Source organism: Patella vulgata, chromosome 6 (genome assembly GCF_932274485.2).
Source record: "Patella vulgata chromosome 6, xgPatVulg1.2, whole genome shotgun sequence".
Classification (NCBI taxonomy): domain Eukaryota; kingdom Metazoa; phylum Mollusca; class Gastropoda; family Patellidae; genus Patella; species Patella vulgata.
Window position 1 is genome coordinate 2,202,384 of NC_065884.2, and position 18,486 is coordinate 2,220,869.

General features: G+C 37.6%; 2 protein-coding genes across 2 annotated transcripts; both read right to left on the bottom strand.

Moving 5' to 3' along the window:
- Positions 1-4,242: 4,242 nt before the first annotated feature.
- LOC126824181 (fucolectin-like) lies at positions 4,243-6,396 on the bottom strand. Its single transcript, XM_050553366.1, has 2 exons — positions 6,273-6,396; positions 4,243-4,367 (listed from the first exon to the last, which is right to left on the bottom strand). Exons 1-2 carry the CDS (start codon positions 6,394-6,396, stop codon positions 4,243-4,245), a joined length of 249 nt encoding a protein of 82 aa, XP_050409323.1.
- Positions 6,397-17,371: 10,975 nt separating this feature from the next.
- LOC126824182 (fucolectin-like) lies at positions 17,372-18,246 on the bottom strand (the record flags this gene model as incomplete). The annotated part of the gene is made up of 2 exons (XM_050553367.1): positions 17,372-17,496; positions 18,165-18,246. Coding segments are annotated over 2 exons (207 nt in total), but the record flags the coding sequence as incomplete, so codon positions are not given.
- Positions 18,247-18,486: the final 240 nt, after the last annotated feature.

Genomic DNA, 18,486 nt, shown 5'->3' on the forward strand with positions numbered 1-18,486 from the left:
ACATTAACTGTTACAGTCAGAATATAGTGGAACCTGACTAATATAAACATTAACTGTTACAGTCAGAATATAGTGGAACTTGACTAATATAAATAAACATTAACTGTTACAGTCAGAATATAGTGGAACCTGACTTATATAAATAAACATTAAATATTTTACGGGTGAGAGTAAAATAATTGTGACCCCGATTTCAATACATTTACGAATGAGATGAAATTCAAATAAAATGATCTGCACAAATGAGCAAGGACTTAAAGTTGTATGTTCGCAAAATGTGATGTATTTTAGACGTGATGTTATAATCTATAATATTAATAAGCAATTGAACGCTCGCTCTGAACAAAGGTTTTCCTTGATGATTATGCTCTGTAAAGTTGAATTTCCTTGAAAGCTCAGTGATCAGTCAATGTAGAATGTTAAACCCCATTTCATTTCATATGACGTGGCTAAGTGGGTAAGACGCTGGCTCGCTAGCCTGAGGTCGGGTGTTCGATCCCTGCATTGGCCGAGAAAGTTCATCCAGATTTTCCGGCGTGGTTCTCCCTTGTCGGTGATGCAGGACGGAGGGGCTGACAAGGAAAGCTGTCTAGTCGTTCGGATGGGACGAAAAACCGAGGTCCATTGTACACATTGGCGTGCACGTAAAAGATCCCTTGGCGGTTGCATGCCAATGTATACACAGCACCTCGGTTTTTCGTTCCATCCGAAGGACTAGAGCTGTCCTTGTCTGGCCCTCTGTCCTGCATCACTGACAAGGGGAACCACGCCGGAAAATCTGGATGAACTTTCTCGGCCAATGCCGGGATCGAACACCCGACCTCCAGGCTAGCGAGCCAGCGTCTTACCCACTTAGCCACGTGATCCCCAACAAACAAACAACCGCCAAACACCTGATAAGAGTAATTTGTTTTTAATTTTATACACATTATTATTAATTGCGACAAAACAGGTAACAGTATGAAAATACAAAAACAATGTGAAACTGTTTAAAGTTTCTTAATTAATCTTAAAATGAAATATTTTAAATTTGGTATCTAACAAATTAAACATACTGTGGTGTCCCCATTTTAATGATGCCTCTAAGCACGTGCTTATTTTGCATAATGGTTAATCCAGCACAGAGTGACATGTGTTCCAGACAGAGTAATCATATCCTGCTCCGTGTACTACGCCTGTCATTATACTGGTTTTTATATCCAAGCCACCCCTCCTCAAATGAGAAATATTGCGTATGACAGCCGTCATGGGGAGAAAGAGCCACAGGGAGGAGCACCAGCCCAGTGGTTGTGAACACGTGCATCAGAATCAATTGTAGCGGTACACAAGAACGTAATCTCATCAAAGTGGTTGATATTGATATAAATTAATTATTGAAATATAATACATAGCACGCGCAGATTGATTCTGTTTTTAATTCGACAATGGTCATGTTTTCGATATAAATATCAATAAAGTTATACAGAATACATATTATCAACAGTAATTATTCTTGTCTTTGATAACAACGTCATTTTGTTTATAAAAGTTGTTGGGGGGGTGGGGCAGTACCAAAAGGATCTTAGTTCTGACAAGTGGAGTGGTTACGTGTCCCAGCTGGTACCGGCATGAAGGAAAATCTTCTCCCACTGCTGATGAAATGAAGGTTAACGTCCTACTGTTCTGCTTCGACTGGGCAAATGACGCCATACAGTGTGCTACGAGGGAAATTTTGCCCGGGCACCGGCACTATGTCCTACCCTTATATCGAATTCCAACAGCCAAGAGATCTTTTACGTGCACGTCAATGTATACACCGGACCTCAACTGAAATAGGAATCAAAGTTGTCCGTCACATTTGAAATAAACCGGTCTATCGGAGTCAGTAGGAAGTGCAGAAACTAGGTGATATTTTCTTCGGAAGGGCACGTTTTATCTATAGGTCAAATAGATTTAAATCGACTTTTTCCGCGATTTCGGGGGGTGTGCAGCCCAAAAACCCTGGGGATGTGCAGCTTAAATTTTCCCATTCTGATCATCGGCCATCATGGTGCCTCCGTTAGGCATAGTGTCAATTTTGTCCGCGAGTTTAGGAACAACGGCCAGCTATAGCCCCCCTACTATAAGGAGAGAAAGGACAATACAGTTACAGTATAGATATTGTAGTTATTGTATTGGGATCCTTGTATATTTTTGATATCGGGAACAGGCAATGGGAGGATCCAGAGAAAACCCCACGAGGATGGATTAACAACTAGACCACCCTAACAACCCGAGGGATGAATAAATACAGCGTCAGTATTTACCTCCCATTCCTTGCCGATAAAATTGTAAAACTATTTTTGAAGCCATTTAAAGGTACATTATATAGGAGGTAAATCGCCCTATTGTAGGTCCTTCCTTTATGTATTAGACATGTATTACATACTCAACTCTCTAGATCATCGGATGATCAAGATTTAAATGTATTTAAACACCCGCGTGACATAGAAATTTAACGATAGTCAAGTAACGTTAATAAATGACCTCCTAACAGTCATAACTTCGCCCATAATAAACTAATTTGAAGGGTGAAATGTTGAACTATGATAGTAAGACCGGTCAGCGCTTCGTCTAAATCTTAAATAATGCATCTGAAAGTATATGAAGCATTGTGGGGTAGATTTGCAATCATAAAATGTATAAAAAGCGACAATTCAGTTCAGATTAAACATATTATAATATTACATCAACAACTCCGTCAACCCAACCCTCAGACGCTGAGAGTGAAGCCCGGCAGCGGCATCAATAATGCCTTTTAACACGGGTTGGGTCCCACATCTTTACGGCACAACAACACCGGCTAGTGCAAGGAACACTGGATGATGCAAGCAACACCGACTGATGCAGGCAACACGGGGTGATGCAAGCAACACCGACTGATGCAGGCAACACTGGATGATACAAGCAACACCGACTGATGCAGGCAACACGAGGTGATGCAAGCAACACCGACTGGTGCAGGTAACACTGGATGCTGCGAGCAACACCGACTGGTACAGGCAACACAGGATGATGCAAGCAACACCGACTGATGCAGGCAACACTGGATGATACAAGCAACGCCGACTGATGCAGGCAACACGGGATGATGCAAGCAGCACTGACTGAAGTTATCTCCCATATGAGGAGTTCGCTACGCTAACCTATACTTGTCGTTATACATTATAGGTATTAGCGAGAACAAATATATAAAAACTAAATTGTCTATATCGTTTAAAGGGGCAGAAAAGACGAGCAACCCCTCGGCAGACATAAATCTATGTAATAGTTAAGTACGGGGTGACTGCATCACACACACAAATTACACAAGACAACCCTACGGACATCACACACAAGACAAAGCTACGGACAAGCTACAAAATACAATAACCACAAACAACAAACGTACATATCAGATTAAGTGTAAGCGTCCACTGGGCTGTACAGTCCCGGGTCTGTAGTGTGATACAAACTTCACTCAAAATTACAAATAAACTAACAATAATGAAAACAACTCAAGGAAAATGAAAAAGAAAATATAACTGTGTCATATGTTTTATAAAAACATTTCAAAATAGTATGGCTTATTATGGATAATAATATCACGTCTAAAATACATCACATTTTGCGAACATACAACTTTAAAGCTACAATTTCATTGCTCATTTTTGCAGATCATTTTATTTGAATTTCATCCCATTCGTACATGTATTGAAATCGGGGTCACAATTATTTTACTTTCACCCGTAAAATATTTAATGTTTGTTTATATTAGTCAGGTTCCACTATATTCTGACTGTAACAGTTAATGTTTATATTAGTCAGGTTCCACTATATTCTGACAGTAACAGTTAATGTTTATTTATATTAGTTAGGTTCCACTATATTCTGATTGTAACAGTTAATGTTTATAGATATAAGTTAGGTTCCACTATATTCCGGCTGTAACAGTTAATGTTTATATTAGTCAGGTTCCACTGTATTCTGACTGTAACAGTTAATGTTTATATTAGTCAGGTTCCACTATATTCTGGCTGTAACAGTTAATGTTTATAGATATAAGTTAGGTTCCACTGTATTCTGACTGTAACAGTGAATGTTTATATTAGTCAGGTTCCACTGTATTCTGACTGTAACAGTTAACGTTTATGGATATAAGTTAGGTTCCACTATATTCTGACTGTAACAGTTAATGTTTATAATAGTCAGGTTCCACTGTATTCTGACTGTAACAGTTAATGTTTACTGTTGTATACCCGTCACCTCCACTTCACACATAGTGAGATATTCTGTTGGTTTGGATATCCTGATAAACCTGCCAACTGTTTTCTCATCACATTCAAATGTTCTCACAGTACATCCAAACACTCCTGGTAGAAATATGCACAGTTTAGAAGTTGGATTACCGACAGTTGGATCTGTCAATCTACCATTACAGTCACATTAGAAAACCGTTCCCCAACAACTTTGACGAGAAGCTACCTTTCTGTCAACCTCAAAAGGGATGCCTGTCTAACCTCGTGGGTTTTCTTTGGATGATCAGATTTCCTTCCACTTCAAAAAACTTTATTGAAATAATATTGAAGCATAGGTTAGTACGGAATGACCTAGTTTGCGTCGAGTGTACAGATTTGATCTAACACCGACGTGTCCGCATGGAGATTATAATATTAAAGATACATTATGGGAGATAAGATAACGAGATTGCAGTTCTCGCTATAATAGTTAAAAACTTGATAGTGTAAAGGTAATTTGCTGAAAATTTCAGTCAAATTGATCCACCATGAGCCGAGAAAGAAGCTCGATAAATTTTGGCATAGTCTCGGTCATCATTACTAAAATCATTAATATAAACAGCAAGTCTCGATTATCCGCTTTTCTTGATTTAATTATCAACGGCCGTTAGCGGAATATAGGAATTTAAGAGCGATAGACAAATATAGTATACAAATGTCGAAATATGACAACACATATTTCGACATTTGTATACTAAAATCAACATTTGTATCTTAAAATCAACATTTGTATCTTAAAATCAATATTTGTATTACAAATCCTACATTTGTCATATCAGAATTGTAAAATGTATGTTGTTTAATTTAATTTTATTTTAATATAAAGATAAAACATTTATTTCAGTAAATCAAAAAAAAATCTACATTTACATTTCATCAGAGAAATACAACGAAAAACAACAAATTTCGAAATACAAATCTCCAAATACAAATCTTGCAAAACATTTCTCCAAAAACATTTCTTCAATAACATTTCTCCAAAAACATTTCTCGAAATCCATCGAACCGGAATATTATGACGACATGATTGGAAATCAACCTTGCATACAATAATTCACCATATAATAAAGAAGAATCGAGCAAGCAAAGCATATAATGAGAAAAATCACTCGATGACCGTGACTCTAGTGAAACGACGTGCGTAGTATGGCTAATCGGGTCGGGCCCCCGAGAAAGAAAATAAATTGAAACTAGTCTATTTTCAGAAATTAGGTTTTGTCTGATAGCGACATATTTCTTTGCTCAAACGAAAGGGTGTTTTATCTCTTTTAAATCATGTAAGCATGAATGTGCCTTGGAATAATACGTAATATACTGACAGAGGGATAAAGAAATAAATATTTTACCGCTCATGCAATACATGATAAATTTACATGTGCCAGAATATAATTTACATTTCTGAAAAGGTAAATGGCACCTCTATTCACTGGTATTCTGTTCGATATCTGCAATGTCATAGTATGATCCGTATTTTGACATTTAAGACCCCACCTGCCCCCTTCCAACCTACCTTGTTAAAGCAGATATAATTTGGATCGTGTGAACTCTATTTATTAAGTATAGGGGGAATTTAAAAGTCAAAATACGCGTCTTAATACGACATTCCAGTTATCGTATAATGCTTCACCGGAAAGTATTTGTCTATCGCTCTTTAAATATACGACTATTAGCTTTTTTAATGGCACATTCATGATTACATGATTTAATTCGTTTATCCAAAGAAATATGTCGCTAGCAGACAAAATCTAATTTCTGAAAATAGACTTCTTTCAATTTATTTTATTTAATGCTAGATCAGATTAACCACGACAGGTCAACATTTTAATACAGTTAAAAAGCATACTGTAATTAAACATATCCCAAATGCCGAATGGGGATAACATCGTCGTTACAATTGATTCCACTATGACAAATATACATAGTCTATTTTATCCAACTGAAAATGGGAGAGATTTCAATGTTACTATGGTGACTTACTGGGTTTATCATCATATCTGTTAGATATAGTTATACTTGTGATGTCATACATCCATCCTAGATCAACTTGCCACCATGGATTGAAGTCACCGTGATTAGAGCATTGACAACTACTCGTTGACATAAGAAGGTGGCCATCTTTGTTTCCGTCAACAGCCGCACTAGATTGTTCTCTGACTGGATCAAGTGTTGAGCTCTGAGATGTTGGTTTTCCGAAAGCAATGTTTTCACCCCCTGCAACAAAATAATTTGCCAAATAATGACGGTAGTCTGTTGAAGATGAAATAGCATCAGATATAGCGAGAATCTTGATAAATAATAAAGTCAGTGAAGGGCAGGGGAAATACGAATTTGGAAAAGAGGGAGAGAGAGGGGGGCAGAAACAACGAGAGACTGTCAATGTTATTATTCAATATTATTTCAATAATTAGACAGTGGCGCTATGGCCTACTCTTATATCGGATTCCAACAGCCAACGGTTCTTTTGCGTGCATGCCAATGTGTACACGGAATCCCGGATCTTCCACTTTACGTTGTCCTTGCCAGGCCCTCTGCCCTGCACCACTGACAAGGGGGAATCACTCCGGAAAATACAAATGTGCCTTCTCGGCCAACAACAGGATAAAACACAGGACCTCCAGGTCAGCGAACCAATGTCTCACTCACTGAGCCACTGCGGTTCCATAGAATCGTTCAAAACTTTTCGGCGAGAAGAATAGTAACTCCAGAATAAAATGTTGCGCCTTTTGAATTTTCTACAGGGTTCCTTCTAAGTGCTAGCCAGACAATGTCAAAAACCAAAACCAGTAAATGAAATGAAATGAAATGGAGTTTAACGTCCGGAAAGCGAAACTACGGCCTACTTGCAATCGATTTTTTGTTCCATCCGAACGACTATACGATGTCCCTTGTCAGTAAAGTATTATTGACGAATCCAGGGAAAACCGGAGAACAGGGATGGCCACAATGAAAGTGGAATGTTTTTAAAATATCACCTGATCTTACCTGGCAATTTCTCACATTCATAATGTTGATTACAGGTGTTACTCTCTTCATTCACTAAAATAAAGTTTAAGTATGGACAATTAGAACAGAGCACATATTCACCACTTGCTTCATTGACCAAAACAAGGTTTCAGATATTGTGGAATCCGGTTGGAGAAAGATATTATATACTAAGTGCATTGTTGATTCAGTTTGGAGAAAGTTATTGAATACAAAAATATAACCAATACAAATATAGATCTGATAGTGTAATCATCGATTGGGACATACAGTATTATTATAATTGATACTAATGGGAGAGTGGTGTAATCATAGACATATTAGTATATAATTGATAATAACTATTTAAAGGAGGCAAGTCGCTAACTCAATATTATCCACAGTCGTCGACGTTGCAAACAGGGCTTATTAGTCAATTTAAATCAACATTGATCTTGTTATCTTAGCGGAAAAAGATAGTTTTTAAATATGGTTATCCAATATTTAAGATAAAATGTAAATTTCAAATTGGACACGCATCGCGTGCCAGTATGCTTTCAAGCAGTATTTGTAATCAGGCGACTTAATGAGCGAGGCGAAACATACCCCGTAAGAGAATACTGCCGATACAGTCTGGAATAAACAGACGCTAAAGACCGACATTCAATTTGCACTCTTCGCGTATTTCGCCGAACATAACTGATTAGAGTAAAAATAGATACGATTGAATGTATTAACCTCACGTTATAAACCCCACCATCTACATAAAAGGTACACAATCCCAGCAGAAAGAATCTAGAATACTTACCAGGTATACCGTATATTTCCACTCCACAAAGAGTTAAGAAATTTGACTTTTCGATAAAAATCTTCACAAATCTACCATAGACGCCATCTTTACACCTGATGATGTTTTTACCTGTATTGTAATCAACCACTGAAGCGCAGCAATTACCTTCTGAAGAGTTGTTTACCGTTGGATCAGAATCGTAGACTTCGTAATTAACATCATGGAGGCGTTCAGCTGGAAAGAAACAAATGTTGTTTAATAGCCGACCGCATTGTGCTGCACCAAAAATGTAGCTGTGTACACATTGGCGTGCATGAAAAAGAACCCTAAGCACTGGAATTTGATTTACTAGTAGGCTCTAGTGCCGCTACCCGGGCAAAATGTTCCTCAAATCACATTGCGTATGCCTGTCTTTATTATCCCATTCGGCGCAGAACAGTAGAATGTTAAATCCCATTTCATTTGATTTCATATCAGCCGGAGAACACAGACATTGTAGACATTCAACTGGATAACATGCACTACGTAATCAGCCTTTAAACCTCCAGATATTTATGAGATAGATAGAGAGAGAGAGAGTTTAACGTCCATTCGACACAAATACGGTATATGTAAATATCTATACTTACGATATCCAGCCTCGTTGTACACCAGTATCAAACGAATTAGAAATGTTTCCATCAAATCAACAAGGAACCAGGATTGATAATCTTCTTTCTGTGTTTGAAAACAGGTATTTAGGTTGTTATCTAGAGCTGCTGACATTGGTTGTAGATTACCGACAGAGCTTGTTGATGACGGTTTTAGACTGGCAAGATTGCTCCCATCTGTAAGTAATAATGAACTCAGCTTAAAGTCCCGATGCGCCATTTTAAGCAATATTATAAACATATAACGGTAAATCTGTCTGATCTCTGGGGTATATTCAATGCCCGGAATAACTGCGATCGGAAAGTCAGGGGCGGCTTTGGATATATACAGGGGAATTTGGGGTTATTCTTCTAAAATATTATCTTTAAACCTGTAACGTGTTATTCTTCCAGGGTAGTTTATTTTCCCATAAGAAAACATGATATAAGGTTTTTCTTACTGGAATTCTGGGATATTCTCATTTTACGTACATGTAAACATAGACGGTTATACTGGGGAAGAAAGACTTCAGAAAAAAGCCTCGACAGAAAAACCTCGGCCTGCCTTCCTTGGTGTTTATTTTTCACGGGTTATTTTCTTCAGTCTTTCTTTCCCCAGCATAACCTCAGCCTCGTGCTTTATACTACACGGAATCATGACCAGTTAATTAACAATTTTATCCCTACAGAAATTGCAAGACAACATTTTTAAACAATGTTGTGTTTATTTAGGTTTCCTTTATGACATCCCAAAAGTTTACTAAATTTTGCACACCGGAACGCGGTAAAATGTAAGATGTAATAGAAAACCCAAAACTGTTGCTTTAAGACCCTATACATGTATCATGACTATAAATATAAATTAATGTATTTGGGTTCATTCTTTCCTTTGAAGATAAACCTAGTGGCATAAACTGGTGCTTTCTTCATACCCTATACATGTATATTAGGAACGTTTACGTGCTCAGTTAATGGGGGATTGGATGGCCGAATGGTTAGCGCGTGCGCGTTGTATCATAAGGTCTGCCATTGAGTCAACTGGCGTGGTTTCGATTTCCGGTTGTACGTGGCAAGGAGTATGGTCGCCTATCCAACCTCCTAGGTTATCACCGGGTCCACCGGTTTCCTCCCACTGCTAAAGACCCCTAAGGGCAAGCGAATTATTGAAATAAAATTGAACCATATGTTAGTCCCGAAATGACCTAGTTTGTGTCGAGTGGATGTTAAACCCCATTTCTCTCTCTCTCGCTCTCGCTCAGTTAAGGAAGAGCGACGCCATGCGTTTTTGAAATCTTATAGCACGCTTCATTCTATGTAGAGCAAATTGGCAAATAATTTCTTTGCTTGTCTTGATTGACTCTTCTGCCACGAAAGCGGGTTATGGAGAAATTGGGAATCCATCAAAAACATGTAAGCATGTGATGAAATAGTGCATAGTTACGAATACTGGCAAATTTGGGTTCACGGCCACATGTTTTGTGGTAGGTGATGCCACAAAAATGGTATAAGAAATTATTATAAAGTAGAATTTAGGTCCTCAGTCGAAGGTTGTGGGGGTAGGGGTATCCCCGAAAATACAAATATGTATATATACATATCTTCAAATGAAAGAATTAATTTGGAGACAAAACCTGTTATTTTTATCATAAAATGAGTAGCGTTACGCCCCTTTATAAATGTGTGTTTTGGGTCGCATGGTTTTGGGGTATGAAAAACCAGTTTATAATAAATATTGACCCTGATAGTTTCGTGTATTTCTCTTCTAATTTTGTCTTTGTCTGGAGTTGTACCTTTTAAAGGAAAATGACTAAAGAACCTCAACATTTACCCTCAAACTTCGGGACTTTTCCGTACTCCCATTTTGGAAAACTTTTAAAGTGTCATCCAGGAAATCGAGCGCTACCAGAAACCATCAAAACAAACTTTTCTTGCAATTGTTTAGGAGTTGACCCCTTTGTTTCATAAATTGATAGGTATATAAATGAAATGAAATTGGGTTTAACGTCCTACTGTTCTACTCCGATTGGGCCAATGAAGACGGGCATACACCATACAATGAGGGAAGGTTTGCCCGGGCAGCGGCTTTATGGCCTGGTCTTATATCGAATTCCAACTACCAAGGGATCTTATACGTGCACGCCAATGAATACACGATTTTTCGTCCCATCCGAACGACTAGACAGCTGTCCGTGTCAGGTCCTCCGTTCTGCACCATTGACAAGAGGAACACACTTCTGAACATCCCAATGAACTTTCTCGGCCTATCAATACGATAACCCGAGTCTAACAGAAAAACAGGCATATATTCAACTAAATCACCACATATGAAATTTCGATTTTGGAAACCACAGTGCAATAAGCATCAAATAAAATAATTTAATAACTTACCTGTAACCACTACAGGTGAAAGTTTACAAGTTACAGGGTATGCGTCAAAGAAAACAATGTTATACCTTACCTGTAATCACCAAGAAAACTTTCATTCCTGGGTCGGGATCACTTCCCAGTTCTTCAACATTTCTGGTATAAAGATGGCACTCTTTTCTTTGTCGATGAAAGGCAAAAGCTACACAATGGGGTTCAATTTTACAAGCCAAGGTACACATCAATTTTGAATCTTTCGAAATCATTTTAAGTGCCGAGTGTGGTTGCACGTTTTCAAAAACATGCTTAAATCCCAGCCAATAATCGGGACCTAAACTATTTAAATTGTTGATCTGGTATCCAACAATAAAAACTGCCAGAAGAATCCGAAGTTCTGAAAACATTTTGGTAAATTTTGGTAAACGTCGCCCCGGGATTTGATCAACGTGTGTCCGTAAATGCTCTAGAACATACGAATATTACTGTATAATATATAAAGTTTATTTATGGACATTAAAGACAATAAAATCTGCCAGAAGAATCCAAAGTTCTGATAACATTTTGGTAAATGTTGGTAAACGTTCCCTTGGGACTTATCAACTAGTGTCCGTAAATGCTCTAGAACCTACGAATATTACTGTTAAATATATAAAGTTTATTTATGAATATTAAAGACGAGTTTCATTCGGTTGAATAGCGCTGAAAGATTTGGGTTGAATGCTACTGAAGGATCGTGGTTGAATACCACTGAAGATTCTACACGATGGTCATTGCTGGGTTTACTCTTTGCTTGGTTGCTTGGAAATGAACCGGATATGTTTTTACAAACAGCTAGCGAGATAATGGGTGATTTAAACCAAGATTCTGAAGGATGGTAATCGCACCCAGAGGCATCTGAAAAAATAAATTCCTTTTTCAAACACTCAAAAACTTTTATGGAGATATTCGCATCTAGAGGCATCCGAAGAAAAAAAAATCCCCTTTTCAAAAATTCGAAAAACATTATAATTGATATCAGTTAGTCACGAAATGACCTATTTTGTGTCGAGTAGATTTACTGTACCCAAGTAATAGAAACAAAACAATTTATATAGGACGTACACTAGTAGGATTTTTCTCTTTTGATAAGTCGTTCATTGTTCCTATTGCATCGGCGTTGACGAAAACGCCCAAATGTTTTATGACCAGCATCATCTGTTATTTCATTGCTGTTAAATTTAACAGTGTATGTTTGGATGGATCCTTCATTAAGATGGCCAAACTTATAATTTTAATTTTAGGGTAAAATTATTAATGTTGCCGCCCGATCCACTAGATTTTTTCACTTTTAATGGAACATTTCTGTGGGCGAATTTCCTTTCATGAAAGAAATTTATTTCAGCAAGGACCACAAATCTGAATAATAAAGAGATTTGACCAAATTTGAACTCGTATATGTGTTATTTCAAGAAGTTATTTATATTAATATCATTTTGGTGAACGGCCCAGCGCCCATACCACTCATGGCCGACTCACGAAATAAAAAATCTACCAAGAGAGCTTCCAAATACATGTTAAATTGACAATGGTATATTGATTTAAAGAAATAAAACACTATCAATAATCATCATGAATCCTTGCCACATCCCCCGCATTCCTAGTATAAAGATGGCACTCGCTTCCCCCTTCGTGAAAGGCAAACACTACATATTATGATTCCGATTTACAAGCAGTGGTACAATCTCGACACCGCTTGAAGAGGTGTCGCATTTTCAACAGTTTTCAATAAGCTTGTTTGCCTGGTAAAAAAGAGAAACACTGACAGCTGAAACTTTATTAACAAAAATAGATCCAGAAACACGACATTTCTTAGGCCCGCTCTACATGTACGCCTGCGAAAAAGTCGGTCTACTGCAGATTTAATGGGACCGTTCATTTTCGATGAGCGACTTTTTCGCAGGCTTGTAAATGGCAGAATGGATGTTTTGGTCACAGTGTTTTTATAAAAAGGCAAAGTCGGGCTCCATGCTGTAAAGGGACACCTTCAATTATGACGTCATTTAGGAGCCAGGGTAGCTAAGTGGGCAAGACGCCTGGTGGTCACAGTTTCGCTCCCGGTGTTGACCGAGAAAGTTCATTGGGATTTTCCAGCGTGGTTTCCTCTTGTCTGTGGTGCAGGACGGTGGCCTAACAAGGACAGCTGTCTAGTCGTTCGGATGGAACGAAAAACAGAGATCATGATTACCCAATGGCAAGCAAGTAAAAGATCTCTTGGCAGTAGTAATTCGATATAAGAGTAGGCCGTAGCGCCGCCGTTCGCGCATAGTTTCCCTCATAGCACACTGCATGTCTTTTGCCCGTCTTCATTAGCTCAGTCGGAGTAGGGCGGTAAAACCCATTTCATTTCATGACGCAATTTACATGGGACTCCTGGACATACAAAAAACAACAAGCGCGAAAACATGTAAACGGAATAGAAGGTGCGGCAAGAAGAAAATGAAAATGTCTGACAACGAACTATGTTTTCAAAACAAGATAAACTCATGAATCTTAAAAACAACATGACAAAACAGTGTAATAGTAAATAAACTTTGATAAAGAGAAACGTTCCCACTTACCTGACGTATCCACGTCATCACCAACAAGAATCTTTCTTTGACTGATTCGACCCGGTGTCCTTATATTTATAGGGTATGTAGTCTCGGGCCAGACATTTCGCTCTTGTATTCAAAAGCAAAGCAAACGAAAAAAATTCACTAACAAGTAGAAATCAAAGTGGTTATTATTGACAAACTTGAGTGGTATTTACTGATTGAGCACATTAAAAAACAACACAATTTATATCGAAAACAATCACTGGTTTATACACATATATCATGACGTTTCGACAAGTATTCTCTTATCGTTTTCAAGTACCAATGATAATTAGTCAACTAAAAGGTAATATTTATTATTTGGTCTGTGTTTACATTGTTCGTAATTGTGAAGTTTGTCTAAGAATTAAATTTTCAAACTTAGTTGATTGATAGATTTTTACCTGTAATTCAACCATCATTATATTTTTACAGGTAATTGCAATTTCAGGTGACTAATGGAATAAACAGAAACAACAATGTATATTTAATTCTTTGCTTCATCCTAGACATTTTACATACATGTGTTGTTTATCTAAGAATTAACGTTTTAAGAATGATCTTGTGAGAGCTATTGTATTCAGGTATTTTTATTTTCAGTTGACGAATTGAATAACTATGGACGACATTGTGCATTTTTTTTATTCTTGTCTTTCCCCCAGACCGTACACAGCTAAACAGCAAACACAATTGTCTAATTGTTAATCTTTATAATCTTATCAAAATCTTTTGCAATGTGGCATCACACAGGGAGATGAGAGGGTCAAAAGAAATCTTTGAGATAATAAATTTTTTTACTACGTCCAACTTACTTGTGGAACTGCTGTGGTGAAAAACAGCACATATTAAAATTTGGTAGAATTTATTTACACGAATGATAGGATAAACCATTAATACTTCAGCAAAATAAATAAAGGATGATTTATTCATTTTCATGGCCCAATTTTCCCAAACGCCTTCACACCTTGTCATGTCTAGTGAGACCGAACAGTGTTGTGATATGTGACACGCCCTACCACACTACTTGGATCGTTTTCTATTACAATTTAACGTCCGCTTCTACCAAGGGTGATATCGCAGACATTGTCTTATTTTTATTATCTTAGCGAACACGCAGGGGTCTTTCTTGTCCGAGGAAATCGGAGTACCTGGGTTGTGAAAGCACCCCTATTTCCAAGCCGCATACCGCTCACACTAGGGATTAAACCCGTGACCGCATGCCAGAGGTTGCCGGCAAGCTATAGCTGGATAACATAGATAATATTTCAGGCCTCAACAAAGACCTGCAATTGACAGATTTAGCTCTTGCAAACTGTATGTTTAACTAGATTAGAATGGATCGCCATTTAATAATACTGCCCTGGTTACCACAATGCACACGTCTTGTCAAAACTACTCAATGCCCTTAGACTCATGTAACGGGACATTCTCTTCGAGAGTTAATGCTAGCTTTTTCGAACGCGATTGAGGGTATATCTATTCTTAATGTATTTGTTTCAAATTCAGTATTGGTGTCATGAGAGGACAAAAAACCAGCGTTACACACCCCATCCCCATTTGCGGCAAAACCCGTGAACACTATGGTGGCTATAGTTTTTATAGGACTTGTTTCAAAGTCGGTGTGGAACATTGGGATCTTGGGATTGGTTATTGGTTGACAGAATTTCACATGTTTTAATTGTTGGTTATATTTTCATCACTTTTATCATCAAAATTTGTCTTTAGAATTGTGACCGAAAATGATGGTTAGTTAATTGAATTTTTTTTGTTGAGTTTTTTTTTGGGGGGGGGGGGGGGCTATTTTTATAACTTCCTCCACGAAAAGGGGCAATAGTTCCTTTTAAACCTATGTGCAGCCCTGAATTTGTATAGTGCTCTAGCAATTTAAGCAAAATGCAAAAGAATATTTTATACGTTTATCCTATTTGCCCAAAAGCGTGGGTTTTTTTTCAAGCCGACCTCTGCGACCTGTTGCCAAGCCGTGTACATTTAACATCATGATTGCTGTTCTTTATATCGATTAATTCTTTTTTTTTATTATAATTTAATAATCAATAAACGACATATACATAGTTCACATTACATTTACAGTGTGTAACATCATATCTTTAAAATACATTAAAATTTCAAAACAATTATCATACAAAACTTGATTTAATATTCAAATATTGAAAGCTATGCTATATTTTGTTTCTATAATCCATGTAGAAGAACAAACAAAAACACAAAAATACTAAAAGCAAAAAAAAAAACCTCATACACCCTGGGGATGTACAACTTAAAAATTCCCATTCTGATCATCGGTCATCAAGGTGCCTCCAATAGGCATAGAGACATAGTAATTTAACGATAGTCACGTTTGTCAAGTAAGGTTAATTCACGATCTTTAAACAGTTAAAACTTCGACCATAATAAACTATTTTGAATGAAATTTTGCATTATCTATTTTTTTTTAACTATTACAACAAGACCGGTCACCGCTTTGTCTAAATCATAAATATTGCATATAAAGAAAGTAAGCGATAATTCAGTTTACGTTAAACGTATTTTATTACATGAACAACTCGGTCAATCCAACCCCCAGACCCTGAGAGCCTTAAACGTTTCACTTGGCGATAATAAATCGTGATCGTTGTTTGAATTTGAACCAAGTATCCCTCACCTTTACCAGCTAATTTAGAACCGTCATCAGTCACACGAAACACAGACTGGATCCCACATCATTACGACACAATCTCACACCAAACCCGGCTAGTGCAAGCAAAACCGGCTGATGCAGGCAACACGGGATTGTGCCAGAAACACAGGATGAAACACGCAACACCGACTGGTGGAAGCAACATTGGATGATGCAAGTAACGTAGACTGGTAGACTGGTGCAGACAACACAGGATCAAACAATCAACAGCGACTGGTGCGGACATCACTGGATAATGCAAGCAACACTGGATGATGCAGACAACACAGGATGAGGCAAGCAACACTGACTGGTGATGCAAGCTTCACTGGATGATACAGACAACGCGGGGTGGTGAGGAGTTGGCTACACTAACCTATACTTGTCGTTATACATTGTAGGTATAAGAGAGAACAAATATATACAAACTAAATTGTCTATATCGTTTAAAGGGGAAAAAACCCAGAAATTCCTCTTGAAAATGTCGCCAGAAATAAATCTTTATAATAGTTAAGTACGGGGTGACTGCATCACACACAAAAATTACACAAGACAACCCTACGGACACCACACACAAGACAATAACATAACACAAATCTATGGACAGGACACAATATACAGACATAAACAACAAACACATCAGATCAAATGAATGAGCTTGTCGTAAGCGTCCAGTGCATTGTACAGTCCCGGGTCTGTAGTGATACAGACTTCACTCAAAATAAAAACAAACTAACAATAAGGGAAGCAACTCAAGAAAAACAAAAAAGAAAATATAATTGTGTCATATGTTATATAAAAACTGTTCGAAATATTATGGCTTATTATGGATTATAACATTACATCTAAAATACCCAACATTTTGCCAACATTTAACTTTAAGTCCTTGCTCATTTGTGCGGAAATTTTTGGGGAATTTCATCCCATCCGTACATGTATTGAAATAGGGGTCACAATTATTTTACAGTCTCCCGTAAAATATTTAATGTTTGGTGGCAATATTTAGGTTCTACTATATATATTCTGGTTTTAACAGTTAATGTTTACTGTTTTATACCCGTCACCTCCACTTCACACATAACCAGATATTCTGTTGGTTTGGATATCCTGATAAACCTGCCAATTGTTTTCTCATCACATTCAAATGTTCTCACGGTACATCCAAACACTCCTGGTATAAATATACACAGTTTAGAAGTTGGATTACCGACATTTGGATCTGTATCATATACCATTACAGTCACATCAGACAACCTTTCACCAACATCTGAAATAAATACAAAAACAACTCTAGATTGAAGGGGTTCGTTTTATCTTTTACGAGAAGGGACCTATCTTTCAATCTCAAAAGATAGGTTTTAAATTTGCTCTAACAACGATGTGTCCTTCTTGAGAGTATAATACTAAGTATAATATGGCTATTTATAAGGGACGTAAGTAGTTTATTATTGGCGAGTCTGCCTATAGATATTTTTCGTACGCTACCAATTTGAACATTTTCATCTCTTCAAAGGTTACTTGTCAGACCTACTGACACTAGCAACGACGAGCGATTGGGTGACCGAATGATTTAACACGTGTACGTTAGATGACACGCTTGTACGCGACAAGGAGTGGGGTCGCCTTCCAGTCTCGTTGATCCCCCCCCCCCCATTACTAAAGTTATACGAAATGACCTAGATTGCGTTGAGTGGACATTGTTAACAAAATTGTCCATGTAAGTACACCCCTCTCTCTCTCTCTCTCTCTCTCTCTGTAGATAAACAGGCAAATATGCATACTCTATTTTATCGAACTGCAAATGGGAGAGATTTGAATGTTACTATGGTGACTTACTGTGTTTATCATCATATCTGTTGGATATAGTTATACTTGTGATGTCATACATCCATTCTAGATCAACTTGCCACCATGGATTGAAGTCACCGAGATTAGAGTGTTGACAACTGTAGGTCGCAAAAATGTCGCCATCTTTGTTTCCGTCCACGGCCTTACTAGAAGTATGTCCCGATAACTGGGAGCTTTGTGTGGTTGGTTTGACTATAGCAACATTATCACCCTCTGAAAAATAAGTTGAAAGAGTCAAATAGTCTGTTGAAGATGAATGTGTCTACTCTCACATAGAGCATCAGGCATTTCTTGAATCAGTGAAAGGCAA

What these genes read in the sequence shown, in the direction of transcription:
- LOC126824181 (XM_050553366.1), bottom strand. Translation starts at nt 6,396, where the DNA reads ATGTCAACGAGTAGTTGTCAATGCTCTAATCACGGTGACTTCAATCCA. An exon ending in CAGATATGATGATAAACCCA is followed by an intron (nt 4,368 to 6,272) that starts GTAAGTCACCAT and finishes TTCTACCAGGAG; the next exon opens with TGTTTGGATGTACTGTGAGA.